This window comes from Temnothorax americanus, unplaced genomic scaffold, assembly GCF_048541705.1.
Source record: "Temnothorax americanus isolate GAGA-0224 unplaced genomic scaffold, ASM4854170v1 Scaffold28, whole genome shotgun sequence".
NCBI classification, from domain to species: Eukaryota; Metazoa; Arthropoda; class Insecta; order Hymenoptera; family Formicidae; genus Temnothorax; species Temnothorax americanus.
The window spans coordinates 1820703-1839946 of NW_027509421.1; the positions used below are offsets into that span (position 1 = coordinate 1820703).

Below are 19244 nucleotides of genomic sequence, written 5' to 3' on the forward strand. Positions count from 1 at the left end.
AGATCGGAGGAAGGACGAGTAAAAAGAATGTATCGTCGCGCTTTTTGCCAGCTTGTTTACATCGATGCCGAGAAAAAAGTTATTAAAATACGCTGTGAAACACCGTCGAATTATTTGTCGGAATAATTATTTCGCGTTGGAACAGTAAAATGTTTACGACATTATGGTCGGAATTTCGGCGGCACTCGTCCAAATGTGCTGAAAGTGGACTCGCGCGTCATTAAAAAGCGTACCTATGTTGTTGCCTTCTCTATCGTCAGTCAAAGTCCAGTCAAACCAACGGCCGTAAATATTGACAGGCGCGCGCGTTTCCGCTACGCACGAGATGCGTGGTGCGTGGCGCGTAGCGTTGCGTCGCGCCGGATGAACTTCGACCATGCGTATTTACGCGTCGCGAAATATCATCCGTTCGAAGCACGTGGCGATAACGATCGGATCGGCGCGGCGAGGTGCAACGCGCTCATCGATAAACACGTCGATGACTGTATCGTTGGCACAGCTGAGACGCGTGACCCGCGATAAATTTTCACGTCGCGTCGGTTCCCTCCGGACCCCGGTTGCTGCACGCGCGTCTCTGGCAAAGACGCTTTTCAACGTCTCGAGCCGCCACGAGATCTTTAGATTGATGCCAAACGCGACGGGCTCGATAAGCGAAAAATTAGTCAACGATATTTTTTCTGAAAGACCGAAGATTAATCGAACGAGTTAATAAATAAATATATATTCGTCGTATAAATGATGACGCAGCTCCTGAAGTTTCTGATAAAAAGATAAGATTCAAGTCTCGCCGGATTAGCATTTTTCCTTCTCTTCCGTGTTTCCGTTACGCATACGCGATAGACATAAAAAACTCTTGCAGGCCTGCGTTTTCTTTTTCACCTGGTACTTAGTTATAATGTCGTCAGATATACGGCTGGTCGGTTGTATTAAACAAAAAAAAAAAAAAATTGTACGATGTGTATGCATAAAGGAGGTTACGCAATAACGTTACCAAGGAGAAAACGACGGCGAGCGGGCGAAGAGAGAAGAGAGAAACCGTTATATGGACAGCAACCGTTAAATGAGGCTCTTCGCTGAGATAATGATGGTCCGGTGGGTGTTGGTACTGGAGGCCTTTGGACAGGGTTTAGGGAAATCGTTTTGTGTCTTGGATTTTTAGGCCTTGAGAGAGAGAGAGAGAGAGAGAAGGGGGGCACTTAAAAGAAGAAGGCGAACAGTCGCGTTGATCCCACATGCGCCAGTCGAATTAACGTCTACTAGATATGATCAAGTGCTCTCGTTCCTCACGTGCTTTATTTCTGAATTGTTCGTCGAGCACGAAATTGCAACGTCACAGTTTGGTCGGAGATCACCGTTTTCATCGCCAGAAATATTGAGTAGGAGACTCGGATACAACGTCTTTAATTCATCCGTGCCCCAATTTTGAAGACAATATTTTTTTAACAAATATTGGTCTCTGGTGCACTAGTGTGGTTCTCGCAAAATTTCTCTTTATCCCAGCGCTTCCCTTGATGGTTATTTAACTTAACACGTCTGCCGCGAGTGAGATTTTGTACGTCTTACTGGTACGCACAGTAGAATTTTCATAAATATACATAATGATATGTTCTTATGAGTAATGCGTTGAATAGCGCATTTTTTTATTTTACATTGTTATCTAGCCGCCTATATCGTCTAAATTTTATATCGGATGACATTAACTTTTATAAACGTTTAAAAGAAATGCGGGGGCCGGTCACCCAATGACCTCGATTGAAAATAGTCATTGAAAAATCAGGCGTTAATGGATGACCGTCGTGGCAATCACATGTTAATGATATACTCCAGACAGTCTAGACTATAAAGACATGATAATACTCTGATTTCCTCCAGTCTTCTTTTCATTTGCAACGTAATAGACGGTTCCGGTTATTTCACTTTTGATTATTCATAGTTGCCCTTTCCGATTGAATCTCGATCTTATTTCTGCTCGCTTAGTTCCATCGATAGTATATCATCTATTTGTGAATCTAATTGTAAGTGCGATTTACGGAAGCGCGACCCCCGGAAATTCCGCTCCGCGATAGCTTGGAATATGCTGCGATAGGTTTGTTGAGTTTATAAACAACCGGCGCGATTTTAGTACGGATGTACTTTGCGGCTTGTTCGCAGGCTAGATTAGATAAGGAATTAGGTTGGGACGTATTTAAATCCAAAGGCAGAAAGGTAACAATCGTTATTGCGCCGAGTATGCTGATCAGATTATTGTTATCAGACGATTAGCAGCCCAGTTCGCGAATGGCCGATTCGCGGGAGTCCGCGATACGCGATATCACATTAAAATAATGTTTAGCTTAAGAATATAGCGGTAATTAATGACAATAAATCTATTTTTATCGACGGCGCTGGTATTTTAACGAGAATCCTACATTTCGTGATGTATCCATTTTATTATAGATTTAGATTGACGAATACTTCCCGTTGATGCAATCCCAATAAGCAAGAAACATCAAGGAACATTTCAACTAGATTGTAGAAACGTTGTATAACGTTAATTAAATGTAGTTGAAATGTTTTTCAATGTTTCTTGCTTATACTAGGATGCCCGCGCCTACATTGAATTAAAGAAAAGAATAAGAAGCCGGGGAGAAATCGGCGATAGAGCCATAGTCTGGAAAATCGAAAGCGTTACCTAATCGTAATAAATCTTCTTCAAAGGATTTCGTAATATCATCTCGCCGCTACTTATTTTTTCAGGGACAGAATAATATGGAGAGATTCTCTCTGGCGGAGTAATGAGAGTTTTATTTCTCCGTTTTTTTTAAATTCTCGTCTGTCAGTTTCAAACATGCGGTAAAGTTTGATTCTACTTAAGATAGATAGTTTTAATTGCGATATTCTCTTACTCTTTATTTCAAAGTTTCTCGAAATTTTATTTCTCAAACTCGCTGAACAGAAAAATAACTGTTGATTTCTACGAACATTGTGACGTTAACGATCGTTCATGTATCTATATATTTAAAATGTTTCGTCGACTGCGCAATTTACTACGATACATAATTTATTTTTCGCATTATCTTCTGCATTAGGTGGGTCTTATCGTTATTGTGCTTCTTAACAACGAGTCGCTTAGTAGTTAAACAATCAGTAATTACATTCGCAATTGCGTATTTAGCAATATCGCATGACTAAGAAATAACAAAGCGTTCCTATCTTCATATACCAGCCAGTTTTACAACAAATTCTCGAGAACTTCATATCGGGATAAAAACTTTGACTCGACACGCTTTCTGCGCGTGTCTGGAATCAATTAAAAGAAATCTGGACGATGTCCAAGTCAGTTATAGTTATAAATCCTTAAAAAAGAGCAAAATAAGTAAGAGTATCCAAGAGACGCAATTTCTATGTTCGGTTCGCGATCGGTACAACTAAAGTCAGCCTGATATCGACGTTTGCTATGTTTAGAGAACGGAATTGCTACTTAAGCGATCCCCGACGATATACGAAGTCACGAACGACGTTTGATATATATAATGTATACTATCTCTTCAGCAGTCACGAACTTTCTCTTCACAAACGTTGAGTCGAAGTAAAAAAAAAAAGGAAAAAAGAAGAAGTAACGTGTATAGCTACGTGGTTAAAAATAAGACAAGTTAGAAAACTAAACTTGAATAGAAAAAAAGAATTTCTTTTTGAATACTGATGAAAGAGAGAGCACGCAGAAAGAGGCTCAAGTCCTTCTTCATATTTTTTTTCTAATACTTTCTGAAATGTGAATAAATGTACTTTGCACGATGACGTCGATGAATAAATACAGAAAAACATTTTAAACCGTGAAAGTTTTTATCGAGAAACTTTCAACGTGGGAGGAACAAGTTTTTCGGTGGTCGATTTTGAATGCATCCTTAATTGATATCCTTAATTGACCTCTCGCTTTCTTATGCGATCGGGAATATATGCCGATCACGATCGAAGCTATGTCATCGATTTAGCAAAGACGTTTTCCTTGCGCGCCACGGGCAAGATCAAGGCGTCGGCGTCGTGGATATTGCTAAAGCGATCAGATCAGATGTCGAAATATATTCCCAATAGGCACGTTGAGCCTGACCTTTGACTTACCAGCGGCTCCGTCGAGGGAATCGGTAATCGGTTTCCCCCAGATACAATCGCGAGACCCTCGGCTTGGCTGTTGATATATCTTTACATAAACTATAAAAGGTCTGACATTTATTCAAAATCTCTTTTCATAGCTATATACCAATGATGTACGTCAATTGGCGATCATCTGTAAGCGTAATTATTCGAAGAGCTATTCGTCGGTATCTAGATCTGTTTTTGTATTAGTCGAAAAGCGGAATAATCGGAAAATTACCGTCTAGAACGCGTTACATATTATCGAATACGTTTGAGAAACAAGCACAAAATACATATATGTATAATATAAAACATCACAAGAGTTATGTTTTATTTAAGAGGCTCCTGTTCACTCACCACTACTATCTCATTGTGACGTCAGATGCGAGAAATATACGGTAAAAGTTGTTGCTAAATGTATTAAAATAGAAATATATGTTTCAATATATAAAGCAACACTTGCAATCGATAGAATCGACTCGTAAAATATACCGAAAACTATTTTTTTGTTTCGGGGAAGAATTAAATTATATTTATTTCTCTATAACATAGTTTATTTCATTTTGATTATGCATAGTTCATTTTCAAATATATGATTATTTATTAATTAACGAAACAAAATTCGAGTTTTCGGTATATTTTATAAATCGGTTCTATCGTAAATGTTGTTTAATAAAAACATATTTCCATTTTAATATATTTTGCAAGAATTTTGATTATATATTTTCTCGCTTCTGGATGTCACAATCTGAGATGATACAGTGAGATAGTGAATAGGAGCCTTAATGCCAAAATTCGCTGTAATATTGTACATTTTTCAGAATAAAACAACTTAAAAAAAAAAGAAACATATTTCATAAAAACGGTGAAAAAAAATGTGGACACGTTGGTCGTCGACTTATCAATGCGCGCGTTCAATGCTCACCAGCTGACGCGGCCGCGGGAGATTTTTACGCGGGTCATGGACGTCGGTCGTTTTAAATTTATCTTTCACGGTCGCCTCTTATTAACGGTCTCCGTATGAGCGGCCGCGTCGGGCCGTTCAACTTGATTGAATTTGCCCCCGAGATACGGAGATTCGAGGTGAACGATCGGCCGCGATGAGGATCTTGCGTGGACGAAATGAGCGATATATTATAGGAATATACACAGTCTGTCGTCATGCGAGAGTTGAGATTCGATTAGATACCCGATGCTTTTTCTCCCGTTAATCGAACACGTCGCGCGGCGACATGAATCATAAAAATTTCGTAACTATCTGACGAGTCTCTATGGCATCCGAAAGACGTGCACCATCAATCTTAGGAACCCTAAGTTTTTCTTAATTACATAAACATTGTGGAAAAAGCTATCATCTAACTTATATTGTTATTCTTCATTTTCTAGTCGATGAAGTTTGCTAATCGAAAACGTCCGGACTGCTCCGGAATAAATGAATAAGTCGGATGTAGAAAGCGTTGCGAAACATAATAAAATACTAAACAGCAGGTATACTAAACAGCGGAATGACGGTACAAACGTGGAGAGGAAATCACAACAATATCGTTAATATAAAATGCGGCTGTGCCTACGTAAATTCGAGATAAATACTTTCCCTTTTCCATTTGGTTCAATGCGGTAAAAGATAAAGCTTATTTTCTAATTACTTCCGATGTATATATACATATCAACAAATTAATAAACAGCTATACGAGTCAGGCGTGGTACGTGGTGCGCAAGTATAAAGAAGTTAATAGTTACAGAAGTAACGAATTACAACTTGATAAACTGCGCGCCGATTATTTGCGCACCACGTATATCGCGCCTGACTCGTATAGCTTGTTTATTAATTTGTTGACATTTTCACGAGTCTATAACGACATATTTGATATACATATCAATTATTGCGTTAAGGATAATGCTGCTTTTTTTATGATCGCTGTATCTCGATTGCGTTGCATTTTAAAACGCGATAGTGCGTCACATTGACGCCAATCGCGCACAAACACACGTATTATTCATAGTTTATATTCATAGTTGATAATTTATTTATATTTTATATCAATAAAAAATAATGACGAATTAATGAACAACAGCGAGTGTTTACGACGTTCGTTATCGAGGATCCGGAATTTCATTAAAAGTAATATGCGCAGGCTTGTTTGTCATAGACCATACTGTCGAAATTGGCATAAATTGCATAATGCCACATGCGGTGCAGCAAGTCATCGTCATCGATCGTCGCGTGTGCGTCCTTTTAAACGACGTACGCTGGCCTCTGTGTTTATTGCTCAATAATCGGCGGCGTGTATATATGCTCGTCAGCCGACTGCTTGTTTGTTAACGACGGTACTTAAGCGTACGCTAATACATGGAGTGAAGTATTAAGCAATGGCGCAACGTTTGTTCTCCAAATTTGCACAAATGCGTATTTGTTTTGATCGAGTAGGGCGAATATCAGTTTTTAGAGTATCGTTCAATCGTATAGATCCTCCTCGAGACCTATGCAAATTTTATTTACACTTGTCTCCCAATTTCTAAAAAAATCATTGCTATTTTTCTGTCTTATTCGATGAATCACAAAACTTTCGGAATCGCACATCTGGCGAACTACAAATTTTTACTACGAACGAAAAATTGCGAAATGCGTAGCGCGTAGGATGAATAATATTATTGCAAATATAATTCAGGAACTCAACAGCTTCTTTTTATTTTCATTTTAGGTAGCCAAATTATTCTGTTTCGTAAAATTGAAATATTAATACAGTATATCTCACAGAAAGATTATATTAAGAAGATAAACGTTATGATTTTTATGTATTTTGTAATTATATTTGCTTTTCTTTATTTATAACGCGATATTAATATAATAATTAATTAATGTTTTGTTCAGACGATAAAATATAACATGATAAAATACAATACGTACAGCAATATGATTTGAAGCTCGTTATTTCGGCGTTAATGAGCTTAGACTTTATCAGGACCGGCCAAGCTACGAAGGTGAAAACCACTGATGTGGTGTGATAACGATGCAACAACTTTCTTTCAGCGTCATCTCTCTCTCTCTCTCTCTCTCTCTCTCTCTCTCTCTCTCTCTCTCTCTCTTTCTTTCTCTTTTTCTCGACGAGCACATTTTATTTTCCGCGATAGAAAGGACCGCGGCGAGTCCCGTGGCAAAGAGAAGAAGGGCGTGACGCGGAGGCGTTAAACTTTCTCTTCGCGTTCACGCTAAGTCAACGATACTCCACCTTGGACCGGTTGGACGTCCCAGTGTCCCTCCCGCCTCCTGATTCAGGGTAAATCAGTGAACGCGATATATATTCCGAATTTGAATCCTGACTTTAATAAATTAATCCCGGGACTCAATTTCGATACAATTTGCTTCAATTAAAGGAGAGCACGCGATTCCTGAATAATCTCAGATTTAAGATCGACCACGTCACGCGACGCGCATGACAACAGGCAGAAAGTGGGTTAGTAATCAACGCCGCGATTGGTACACCATATTGGCTTTGTTAGCGCGTCTCGATTTAGCTTCAGCTGTAACTTAAACGAAGGATAATTTCTTTTATGTAACGACACGTGACTAATCCCGTCGCTAAATTAGGCTTTACTATCACGAAATCGTCTGATGAACGTGATTGATCGATCTGAGCGTATAACACGTGTTAAAAATGTAGAAAGAAGTTTGCACGATTCGGCATAGCGATTCGATCGATTTTTACGGGGCTTTCCCGATATCGTTCAAGTAACGTTCATCGGGCTTATCTAACAAGCGCAAGCGAGCATCTTGCTTCATATGATATGTTTTTGTTGCGTGATAAGTTATTATGCATATCGTGGCTGATATTTGTATCTCCGCGTTTGATTACGTGTAATCCGATTCATATAGATCAAACGTATTAAAAAGATCTCTCAGCCATCGTCTGATCTCGAAGTATTCTTATTGATAACAGATGACTCTCGTATATAAGCAGCATCGCTTGCCTAAACGATTTCGTTGGAAGCGATCTAGATTCTAGATCGCCACGGCAAATTGATTACGTCAAATGTTTGCGAACTCACGATTAAGCAAGGCTTGTTTGACGCATATCGCGTCGCGATAAATTTTGATCCAAGTTGAAAGCCGGTTCTTTCTTGATAACGACATTTCCTTCTTGAGCTCGCGAGCCATTGATACTCGAAGACGCGACTCGACTTGTATAGAGAATATAGAGATAACGGGATTTTTTATATTTTACGTTTAAATTCCCTCTTTCTTCCACAAGCGGACCTCGTCGCGATGTCCATTGAATCTGAATTTTCCCGGCGCTCTAGATACGTCGCTCCAATCCGTGCTCGATTTTTAGGCTTCGGTTGCAGCCGCGCGATCCCGAGCACGTTCCGGGCTCGCGATTCGGAGTCTCGAGGGGGGCCGCGGGCATCGCCGGGCATTTAGAAAGTGTGCCGTGAGAGGATGATAATCATAATCCACAGACGTCTGATATACGCGCGCGAGGCGGGATGAGTAATCAGCATTGAACTTGCAAGTGCGAGATAAATCGCATTGTTCCTTCGCCACACCTGGCCTCCTTTCGCGCGCGCCGATCCCGCTCGCAGCTGCCAGCGAGCCCGGCCAATTAATGCGTACATCCGATCGCGTTCGATCGGCGATTTAATGAAATTTCTACGTAAGCGCCGATTAGAAATTCCGATTCGTAAAATGTCAGAATGTTTTTGCACGCTTTGCCATTTTTCACGAGGAGTTTCGTGGCAGATAACAAATGGATATTAAATTAATATATGCTTTTTCTAGAATTATCATCCGTCAATGTGAAGAATAATACACTGAGAAAGAAATATTTAGATCCAAAAAAATATTTATTGGATGGCTCCTAACAGTTTATTTACTCAATATTTATATTAAGTAAATAAGCTATTAAAAGCCGTAATAAACATTTTTTTGGATTTAAATATTTTTTTCTCAGTGTACGATTGAAGAAAAATTAATTTTCGATTTTACTCGCTAATATACGTATTAATGATTGTCAAGTAGATATCGATTGCAAATACAATTACTTTTAACACGCGTTCAATTAGCTTTAAATATTCAAATTACAACAAGATTCCTCTTCGAGAGAATTTAAAGTCAGTTGCTTTAATTTTTCGTGTGCCGTAATTAAAGTTGAATGATGAAAAGAAAGATATTCGTGGATCAGACTATTTCATCAGACTAGCGGATTAATTGTTGACGAAAGTCCGACGGCGTGAGCGCCGTTTCCTTGTTTGGATCTTATCAAAGGGGCCGTCGGCGACGAACTTGATAAAACGCTTGTGCGTAGCGCGTTACGCACGCAGCGCACGCACTCGCGAGGACACGAGCGACGAGAGTTCCGAAAATAGACATATTTTGCACTTCGCGGACTTGACTGGCAATCCTTGCCTATTCCGGCGAGTTTCTCGCGAAAAGGGAAACAGTTCGACACGTTAATATTGTTATCTATCAGCGATTTTTGTATATGTTTTATCACACAGTAGAATATTCATAAGGAATTTCATAATGATGAAATTATTGTGTAATGTGATTAAATAAGATTAATATCTCATAGATAATGCGTTGAATATAGTGCATTTTTTACTTTACGTTATTATCTAGAAATTATCTGTGTTATATCATATTGTATACATATATGATGACAACACATATTATATAATATATGATTAAATAATTTAACGGGATTGTATTCAGCGTCCAAAAAGCTATAAGAAATGATTTTTCTCGTTCTTGTGCTCGAAAACAAGTAATTTTTTGTTGAATAGTGTAATATATATTACACTATTACATGGTTATTCTTTCTTTACTTTACATTGTTAGTCATAATTATTTATGTATGATGACATTCATTTTTTGCAAACACATTTTGTAATATGAGAAACCATAATGGTATCAAAAGCATTCCATAATAGTGAACAGTGATCACAGTCACAGGGTGGTCTTTGTTCCTTTGAAAAGTCCGCATCAATGGCATTGACTGCCAAAAAAGTTCGGCTTTTCCATATTTTTTCTCGACATTTTCTTTTTTTGAAAGATTAAGGGAAACGTTTGTTGAAAGTGACTTCAAAATTTGAAAATAATGTACGTGAAAATGATGAAAATATTTGTTGACTTTAAGACGTTTACGTTGGAAAATGTCGGGAAAAAAATGACCCGTTTAATGACCGTAAAAATCGGCCTATCAGGGGTAGAACATCTATCTTTTTGACACAAAAGCATCATAGAAATACAAATTATTGTCCAGTTGATCCACGTCTCATTTCATCTCGACCCGCCACACGTATACCTGACGTGTTCTATAATTCGTGTTCTGTAATTATTTCCGAATCGTGCGACTTTATGTAATTTTTATAATTTTGTGACCACTGCCGATCCTGAGTGGAAATACGTCCACTTGTTCCGAGCTCGCACAACTTGACAGCTCTCTAAGGAAGGAGTCTCCCATCTCGGGTCGAGCAGGAATGTATTATCATCGTTTTTATTAAACACCGAAGATAGCTCAAAAGAAAAGCCGAGAAACGTTTGTTATACTTTTAAAATACATATATATCTTTTTTGTTTGCGCACCTTGTACCGCGCCTAACTCGCATCGCCGTTTTAATCATATTTTGATAAATTATTGTATTTATTGAAGATCATATAAATTATTGCATTTATTGTAGCATGATGGTTATATTACTATCTGCTTGCTTGATTTATGTATATACTTAATTATGTATATACTTTATATATAATATTTTATTAGTGAGATATTACATGATGTTTCATCATTTACTACTGTTACTCTTTTAACTTTTGAAATGCGTGCAAGTCGAAATACATATTTTCGAAGATTTTTCGTCAATTGTATATATAGTTAAGAAAAGATAGTAAAGATAATAAAGTCAGAAATTTTAAATAAAAATCGAAATTTCTTTTGTTGCATCTCTCATTGATCTTGAACGTTTTTCCTCTTCATATACATTAAAATTACTCGCGTGTAGAAAGAACTTGATATAAAAGAAAACGGGTCATTTGATCTATCGCTGAGATAATAAAAATGCAATTGTTATAATAAGGCTTGAAGAGGCCTCGAGGAACGTTCCATCTGAGGAAATATATAAAAATTATGAAATTAATGCAGCGCGTTTAAACAAGAAGACCTTTCGTACCAAACTTGATGAACTTTAACGAAGCGACGTGAAAGTAATATCTAGAAAGATCCTACAAGAAAGATATCAAGAACTGCATATTTTATTAGGGTAAAATGAAAGTAGAGAGTGAAACGGGAAGACCTGATATAAAAGGATCGTCGCCGGGAAAGCAATCGGAGCGATTGGAACTAATTCTCAAACAGACGCTTCTGAATGCGTATTATTATGGAATTTTCCTAAGCGAGGAGATGTTTCGTATCGCGTTTGCTTGGGTCGTCAAGCGACAATCGCGTTATTTCTCGCGCTTCTGGAAATAATTAATCGGACGTAGAACGGGGTACATTAGTAGCGATCGAGCAGCACGTTTCGCTGTGCTATGAAAATACGATGTAAGAGGCGAAAATGAATTATCGATGACGAACGACACGTACGCGGATAATATATTTTGATATCCGGTCGCATACGTGCTCGCGCGCGGCGTGGCGCGCCGATTATTTTGCCGCGGGCCCACGTTTCCCGTTTCTCTTTCGCGGCACAAAGGGAACGACGAAGAAGAAGGTGCTCCGGGATCGGCGACGACGCGGCCGCGTGTCGCAATCAGCAAACAAAAGCGGCGGGCACCGCGTGCTCGCGCGTTTTCCGTTTGGAAAAAATTTCCCAATCATCCTTGACGGCCCGTCCCGCCTACGGAATATTTATCGATCCGGAATACGATCGCCTGAAGCCGGATTCGATCAGCCCGTCCGGAAAAAGGAGAGAAACGATTTTAAAGGGTTACATATACCTTCGACATGCCTAAAATTAGGTCATAATTAACGAATTTTATGGGTAAAATTATGTTATATTAAAAAATGAAAATACAAGTCTTGTGTAGATTAGTCTTTTGAGACTTTCAAAATACTGTTTCGGGAAAATAACTGCCTAGGACCTCAATTTTTGATATTTTTGAAAATTTTGGCAGATATTTTCCGAAGACTATTCTACACACAAGACATGTATTTTCATTTTTTAATAAAACATAATTTTACCCGCAATAAAAATTCGTTAATTTCGACCTAACTTTAGGCCTGTCAATGGTAACCCCTTAAGTTCTAATCGTAAAATTAATAGACGATTCACCGTTGAAAAATCGCTGAAAAATTAGAGGCTTGCGTTTTACAAGTTCAAGGAAAGGGAATCATATTTATGGTGCCTTAAAAGTAAAGTGAAACTTCCATAAATTTTCGTGCCTTACTTGTGTAACAGCGAATTCGAAAGAATCGAAAGATTCTTTACGGCAACATATAAATTAAAATTCAAATAACTCTGAAATTTATGACCTTTACTTTAATCTTATCTCTCTCTCTCTCTCTCTCTCTCTCTCTCTCTCTCTCTCTCTCTCTCTCTCGTCGTAGATAATTTCAAGCAAAATTGCAACAAAATCGTAATAAATATGAAGATTCAAAGTGAGATCTGAACGGTGTGTTAATAGAGAAGTTAGATTTTCATGAATTAATAAAATGAGATATGAGTATCTGCCTCACATCGCATAATTAGAACTTAGAAATCGTGAGATTTATTTCTTATATTCGGTTTTGTTGCATCTATTTTTATCTGCTTCTCCATTCGCGCCGCTTGTCAATTCGTCCCGCGATTTCGCGTCGCGGAAGCGAGATTCTCGGACTCACTCGTGTCCGCCGAGAGATTTGAGAGTTGTTATTATATATTTTTAATAATCATCCGAAGAAATCTCGACGGGGATCACGCTGTTGCCTTCAGTCGAGATTTTTACCGCAATTTACCTGAACTTTTTTCGGCTAAAAATCTTGGCTAAAAGCATTGCAGCAACGTGATCCCCGTTGTTTTCGGGGAGAAGAGAACCCAGTAAGTACTGACTAATTATGACATTGCATCAATATTATAATTTCCCACTGTATTACACATACAAGTGTAATATATAGCACATGTTCATGACAGTTACATTGTTGAGTATCAATCACACACAAATCAATCAATCTTTATTTACTTCAGGTTATGCCAAGAAATGAATTTGACTTACAAAAGTAACTTAACTCATTCATACTATCCATGCATTCATGATAATATTTAATCCCATCTATTCTTCTTTATTCTAGTTTCTTTCTCTCTCCATAATTGCTCCAACTCCTCCCCTTTAACACTATAATATCTAATTCATCATTCCATATTCTTTCCAATGTTTCTCTCTTATTTCTGCCTAAACCAATCCTTTGGTCATATCACATTCCTCTACATTGTTGAGTAGGAAATTATAATATTGATATAATGTTACTGTTGGTTGAGATGTTTAGTTGGGAATAGTTCGGGCACACATGCGGGATCTCTTTTCGGACACGCTCGTTTCGATACGTTCGAAAAGAGACCTCGGCGCCGATCACCCTGGGGATCGCGCTCGTTCTCTTCTCCCGAATCGACAATGAGTCATATGACTCTGCGAAACTCGCCCCGCGAATTATTCTCCGGTGCAGCTTTTAGCGCGGCTAAATTCGCGCGCACGGCGGCGAAATAAAGGGGAACGGCACGGCCGTGACGCCGATGACACCGCCGAGAGCCAGGCTTTCTCAAGGCCGGAATATTTTTCTTCGCCGGCGACCACGGCGATTTCGAACTTGCTGCTGTTACCCGCGCGCTCATCTCGTTCTTCACCCCCCTCGTGCTTTCTATTTTCGACGACACAACCGTGACCGTGATCGCGGCTAATTCTCGTTCGAAGGGAACGTACGGTTAATGTGTACATACACATGCACGGCATACGTGTTTTGTTTACTGAGAAATCGAGTGTTTGAGGCTGGGTTTCAAAATTCCTGCGTCATCCTTCGCCTTGATGTTCAGAAATCGTTCTCTATAGCATCCTTCCACCCTCACCCGATCTCATTTTTCTTTAAAGTATGAACAAAAAGACTATTGGCAATGCGTATGTGTGTGTTACATTATACAATTGTATACATTTTTTTTATACCTAATATATTAATATAATTAACATAATTAAGTGAAAAGGCCACGTAACAAGGTGTTCGGGTGTCACCATAATCTTAAATTTAATTAAGTCAAAAATTGACAACTCGACATATGTTTCGGCCTGACATTACAGAACATCCTTATATATAAACTTTAGAGCCGTATTACACGCATTATCGCCCAAGTTTTTTTTTTATTTTTTTTTATCGCGATATAATTTTTGGATCGAAACCGCACGTGTCTTATAATTAAAATGTTGAGAAGTAAAAAGTAGTTAATTAATATATGGTAAGAGTAAAGTCATGTTGTAAAAATCACTAATAACGTTACAAGTAAAAGATACGGAGAACAAATTATATATAAACCCTTTTATTCTCCGTATCTTGAACTTATAGCATCATTAGTGATATATTTACACGTTTACAAAAGTTATATATAACTTTTGTCTAAGACACTTTGTTCTCTCCATATCTGTAACTTAATTATAACATTATTAGTGATTTTTACAACATGACTTTCTGCATGGAACACTAAGTATAGGCTCTCTTACCACATTAACTACTTTTACTTCTTGACATTTTAATTATAAGACACGTGCGGTTTCGATCCAAAAATTACATTGAGGTAAAACGCGTGTACTGCGGCTCTAAAGTTTATTAGGATGTTTTGTAATGTCAGACCGAAACGTATGTCGAGTTGTCAATTTTTTACTTAATTAACGATTACGACACTAATACCTTGTTACGGCTCCAGTATGCTCTTCCCACTTTTAATTATTGATTTCAAATAATTTGAGCCTTTCAAGATTATAATTAATATAATTAACCAGACAGCACGCATGTCTAAAGATATCATAAAGATATCATAAAGACGTCTTTAAGGTGTTTTTTTTTTAACATATATCAACATATTAGACCTTTTAGACATATAATATAAACATATATGCATCTAAAAGGTGTTTTTATAATGTTTTTTTTAGATATGTGTGTGTGCTGTCTGAGAATATAATTAATATAATTATATATAATTTTTAATATATATAATATAAATTCAGTGTAATATATAATAACTATTACACAAAAAATAATTTAATAATTACCTCTCGATTGATAAATCAACATTATATTTTTATAGGTAATGTTTTATCGACCAAAGTGCATGTTTTTCCACACTAATACATTAATTTACGTGCTGCTTCTAGAGCGCGCTAGTGCGGAGTAGCGCAGCGGGCAACCAAATTTTCTGTTGAAGCTCAAGTCCCCAGAATTTAACCTCAAAAACTCACAGCTTCAATATTACTTCTTTCGAGCGTTAATTTTGGACAACGCGACATTTAAATTGCCTTTAATCCGCTTCTCTCGTCAAGATAAATAATTTCGTCAATTTTTCAGAAGAATGTCGAAAGACGCGCGTTTCGATTCTCGTTTATCGCTTTATCGCTTTCGGAATTCGATAGTTATATATGTCGCGCGCTGTGCGCGCCGCGCGACGGCGATGGTCCCGAATTCCGATGGAAATATCGGAGTATCGGAGTTGCCAAGCGCGCAGCGCGCAGTTACGCGCAATGGCGGGCACCATGGTTAATGTCATTCCTTACCGCATGTTTCGGTGATTCCGTACAGTTATGGATTAAAAGCGGCTCCGCCGCTTCAATCTTCGATCCCAAAGATCGTCTCCAGCCTCCAGTCCAGGTGCAACTTCGTAGCTTAGCCGGGAGTGCACCGGGGAAGTGTCCTGCCCACGAGCGACGGCTGCTCCGAAGGCGAGGAAGTAGGTTAGATTGCTCCCGATTAAGTGTGACTCGATTATCTCTCGTCGCAGCTTAAGCGAGTGAGATGCTGGACTGTTCGTCGCAGGATTCCGAGCCGCGGCGCACTTTTTCACCCTGTGTATCACGTCCTTAACGCGTCGACCCGACCGCGATAATGTCGAGCGACAACAAAAGTTTCCGCGAGGTACCACCTCGCTGGCTCGACTGTCCGCGCAAGGCGATGAGGCTGATCCAGGGCAAGTTCCTGGCCTTCAAGACGCCCCTGTCCTCGGACTACGACAGCCAGGTGCCCGAGGGGTGCCGCTTCAACGTCGATATGCTCTTCGAGAATCTGAAAAGTCAGAAGATGAAGATGGGCCTGTGGATAGACTTGACCAACACGTCGAGGTTTTACGACAAGGACACGATAGACGATTACAATTGTAGGTACGTGAAGCTGCAGTGCCGCGGCCACGGCGAGACCCCGTCCGAAGAGCAGACCCGCGCCTTCGTGCAGCTCTGTAGCAATTTTATCACTCAGCATCCGCTGGACATCATCGGCGTGCATTGCACGCACGGTTTCAACAGGACTGGGTTTCTCATAATCAGTTACTTAGTGGAGATAGACGGTACCAGTGTCGACGCCGGGATAGCGGAGTTCGCCACCGCGAGGCCACCTGGAATTTACAAAGCCGATTACATTAAGGAGCTGTACAAGCGGTACGACGAGGTGGCGGACGCGCCGCCGCCGCCCGCGAGACCGGCTTGGTGCCTGGAGTACGACGACTCCAATGTCGCGGACGCGGACGAGGGACCGAGCACGGAGAACGAGAACGGCCGGGAGGAGAAGGGCAAGAGGAAGAGGCGTGAGATTTTTAATAGAAATCCGGTGTTCATGGCCGGCGTACCTGGTGTCACTCCTATCTTAGAAAAAAAGAGACTGTTCGGAATCCAGAGGCGAGTCCAGGAAATCTGTGGATGGGAGGAGTCGGGGTTCCCCGGTTCTCAGCCCGTATCCATGGATTGCGAAAATATAATGCTGCTACACACAAAGCCGTATAGAGTATCTTGGAAGGCCGACGGCACAAGGTCAGTTGGAAATGTTTTTGTATACATGAGTATACATGAGTATACATGAGTCACTTTTCGTATTATATACATCGAATATCGAGAATAATCTTGGAAACTCATCCACTGTTTTTTGTTTTTGTTTAGGTATATGATGTTGGTACAAGGTGACGGAGAGGTGTTCTTCATAGACAGGGAAAACAGCGTCTTTGAAGCAAACGGTTTGACATTTCCACATTTGCGAGAAAACCGATGTCTGAGAGATACTCTGATGGACGGCGTAAGTCGCCTAACTTTACCCACAGGTTTTTTTTTTATAAAGTTGCGAAAAATGTTGCAGTCGTACCTTTCACGGGATTTTAATTTTGCAGGAAATGGTGATCGACAAAGATAGGGGCAAGAATATTCCTAGATATTTGGTGTACGACGTTATTATGTATGACGGACAGGATGTTAGTAAATTACCGTTCCACCCTGATCGTTATTCCATTATCGAAAACAAAATAATCGCCGGCAGGCTAAGGGCTATGAAGGAGGGACGATTGATAAAGGAACGCGAACCGTTCTCGGTGCGAGTGAAGTATTTCTGGGACGTGACGCAGAGCAAAAATCTGTTGGGCGAGAAATTCGCTAAGCAGCTCTCTCACGAACCGGACGGCCTGATATTTCAACCCGCCAAGGAAAAGTACTGCACGGGAGTATCCGCGGAGGTTTTAAAATGGAAACCGTTGTCGTTAAACTCGGTAGATTTTAAACTGAAGATCGTCACGGAGTCGGGCGTGGGGATCCTGCCGCGGAAGATCGGGCATCTCTACGTGGGAGGATTGAAGGCGCCGTACGGCTCGATGAAGATTACCAAGCAGATCAAAGATTTGGATAACGCGATTGTCGAGTGTAAATTCGAAAACGGCCAATGGATCTTCATGCGTCAACGAATAGACAAGTCGTTTCCCAATTCCGTAACGACCGCCGAATCTGTGTGCAAAAGCATCAATAAGCCGGTTACGAAGGAACGGCTTTTGGATTATATTGAGAAATACAGATTTGCACGGGACGACGCGGATCTTATGCCACCACCAAACAAAAAACCAAGATAATCCTAGATGCGTTATATCATATTATTAATCATAAATGTATTGCAATTTTTACAGTTTCAACAATTGTATCATGACTCCGATTGTTGAGAAATGAAGACTTTCCGAATAATCTATATTTATTTAATTAGAATGTAGGCAGTGTGTTTAAGCTCAAAGGTACTTTGACTTAATTTTAGGCAGCTATGTTTTGTAGCTACGGTCACACTTCGACCTAATTTTTTAGGAATGTTAAATAGGTTGAATAATGCATGGTAACGTTTTAGAATAAAGAGCAGTATGTAAGAACAACAACTATGGATCCCAACGTTTAGTTTTGTGTCAAACGTGCCGTTCTTAATCATGATTGTCTTTCCATCAAGTTATTTTAATTTGTTTCAGTGTATCATACACATTTGTTTTATGTAGCATATTTTGATGAATTGAGATTATTAATTGTTGAATAAAAAAGGACTTTGTAATAACATATTCACGCTTTGTAATTATTTATCCTACATTATTTATAATTAATGGAATGGTAAAACATCGATCACGTATTTATTTGTCAGTCTATTTTCTAGATTAATATAATATTATTTTTATAATAGATTCGATATTTTTCCGAATTAATAGTAGAACTTGAAAAAAAAGATTCTTCATGAAAAAAATAAGTGAAAAATATAAAATAAAATTATATAGATTGTTTCTTCTTGAGAAAAATAATTTAAAAAATCGGAAAATACTGAATAACACGTAGTTAAAAATTCTTTTATGTGGCACAAATTTATCCTACTTATCTGCATATTTTGCATTATTGCAGATCGTACCGTATTGTTATGGTACGCGAAGGACTTCACGTCGAAAGATCGCAAGTCTCTGCGCGTTAACATAGAATTCGATCACGCAACATTGATACGCTGGTCCCCGGATGGAAAGGCATTCATTATTCACAAAGCCGTGGCTAATGCCATCGAGGTGTACAAGATCGCGAAGAAACCGGACGGTCATTTGGCCTCTGCGACCAAGGCACTGGAGTTTCCACAGGTATTATGATCCTGTCTCTGTATCACTTGTTTAAAATATTTCTTGTTGCTGCCTATATATTTTTCTCAGAA

At 39.2% G+C, this 19244-nt stretch overlaps 2 protein-coding genes across 2 annotated transcripts in view; both read left to right on the forward strand.

Moving 5' to 3' along the window:
* Positions 1–19244, forward strand: part of LOC143899719 (transducin beta-like protein 2) — a 54070-nt gene that overhangs the window by 33190 nt on the left and 1636 nt on the right. The window contains exon 3 of the mRNA XM_077410242.1: positions 18950–19173. Within this exon, the coding sequence (XP_077266368.1) occupies positions 18950–19173 (224 nt within the window). The remainder of the gene's footprint in view (positions 1–18949; positions 19174–19244) is intronic.
* Mrna-cap (RNA guanylyltransferase and 5'-phosphatase mRNA capping enzyme) lies at positions 15759–18618 on the forward strand. The gene is made up of 3 exons (XM_077410243.1): positions 15759–17077; positions 17204–17336; positions 17428–18618. The coding sequence occupies exons 1-3, from the start codon at positions 16164–16166 to the stop codon at positions 18151–18153; spliced, it is 1773 nt and encodes a 590-aa protein (XP_077266369.1). The 5' UTR covers positions 15759–16163; the 3' UTR covers positions 18154–18618.

Bases quoted from the DNA above. Each gene is read 5' to 3' on its own strand.
- Mrna-cap (XM_077410243.1), top strand. From the start codon at position 16,164: ATGTCGAGCGACAACAAAAGTTTCCGCGAGGTACCACCTCGCTGGCTC. The intron at 17,078-17,203 runs GTCAGTTGGAAA...GTTTTTGTTTAG, and splicing joins TGGAAGGCCGACGGCACAAG to GTATATGATGTTGGTACAAG. The intron at 17,337-17,427 runs GTAAGTCGCCTA...TTAATTTTGCAG, and splicing joins GAGATACTCTGATGGACGGC to GAAATGGTGATCGACAAAGA.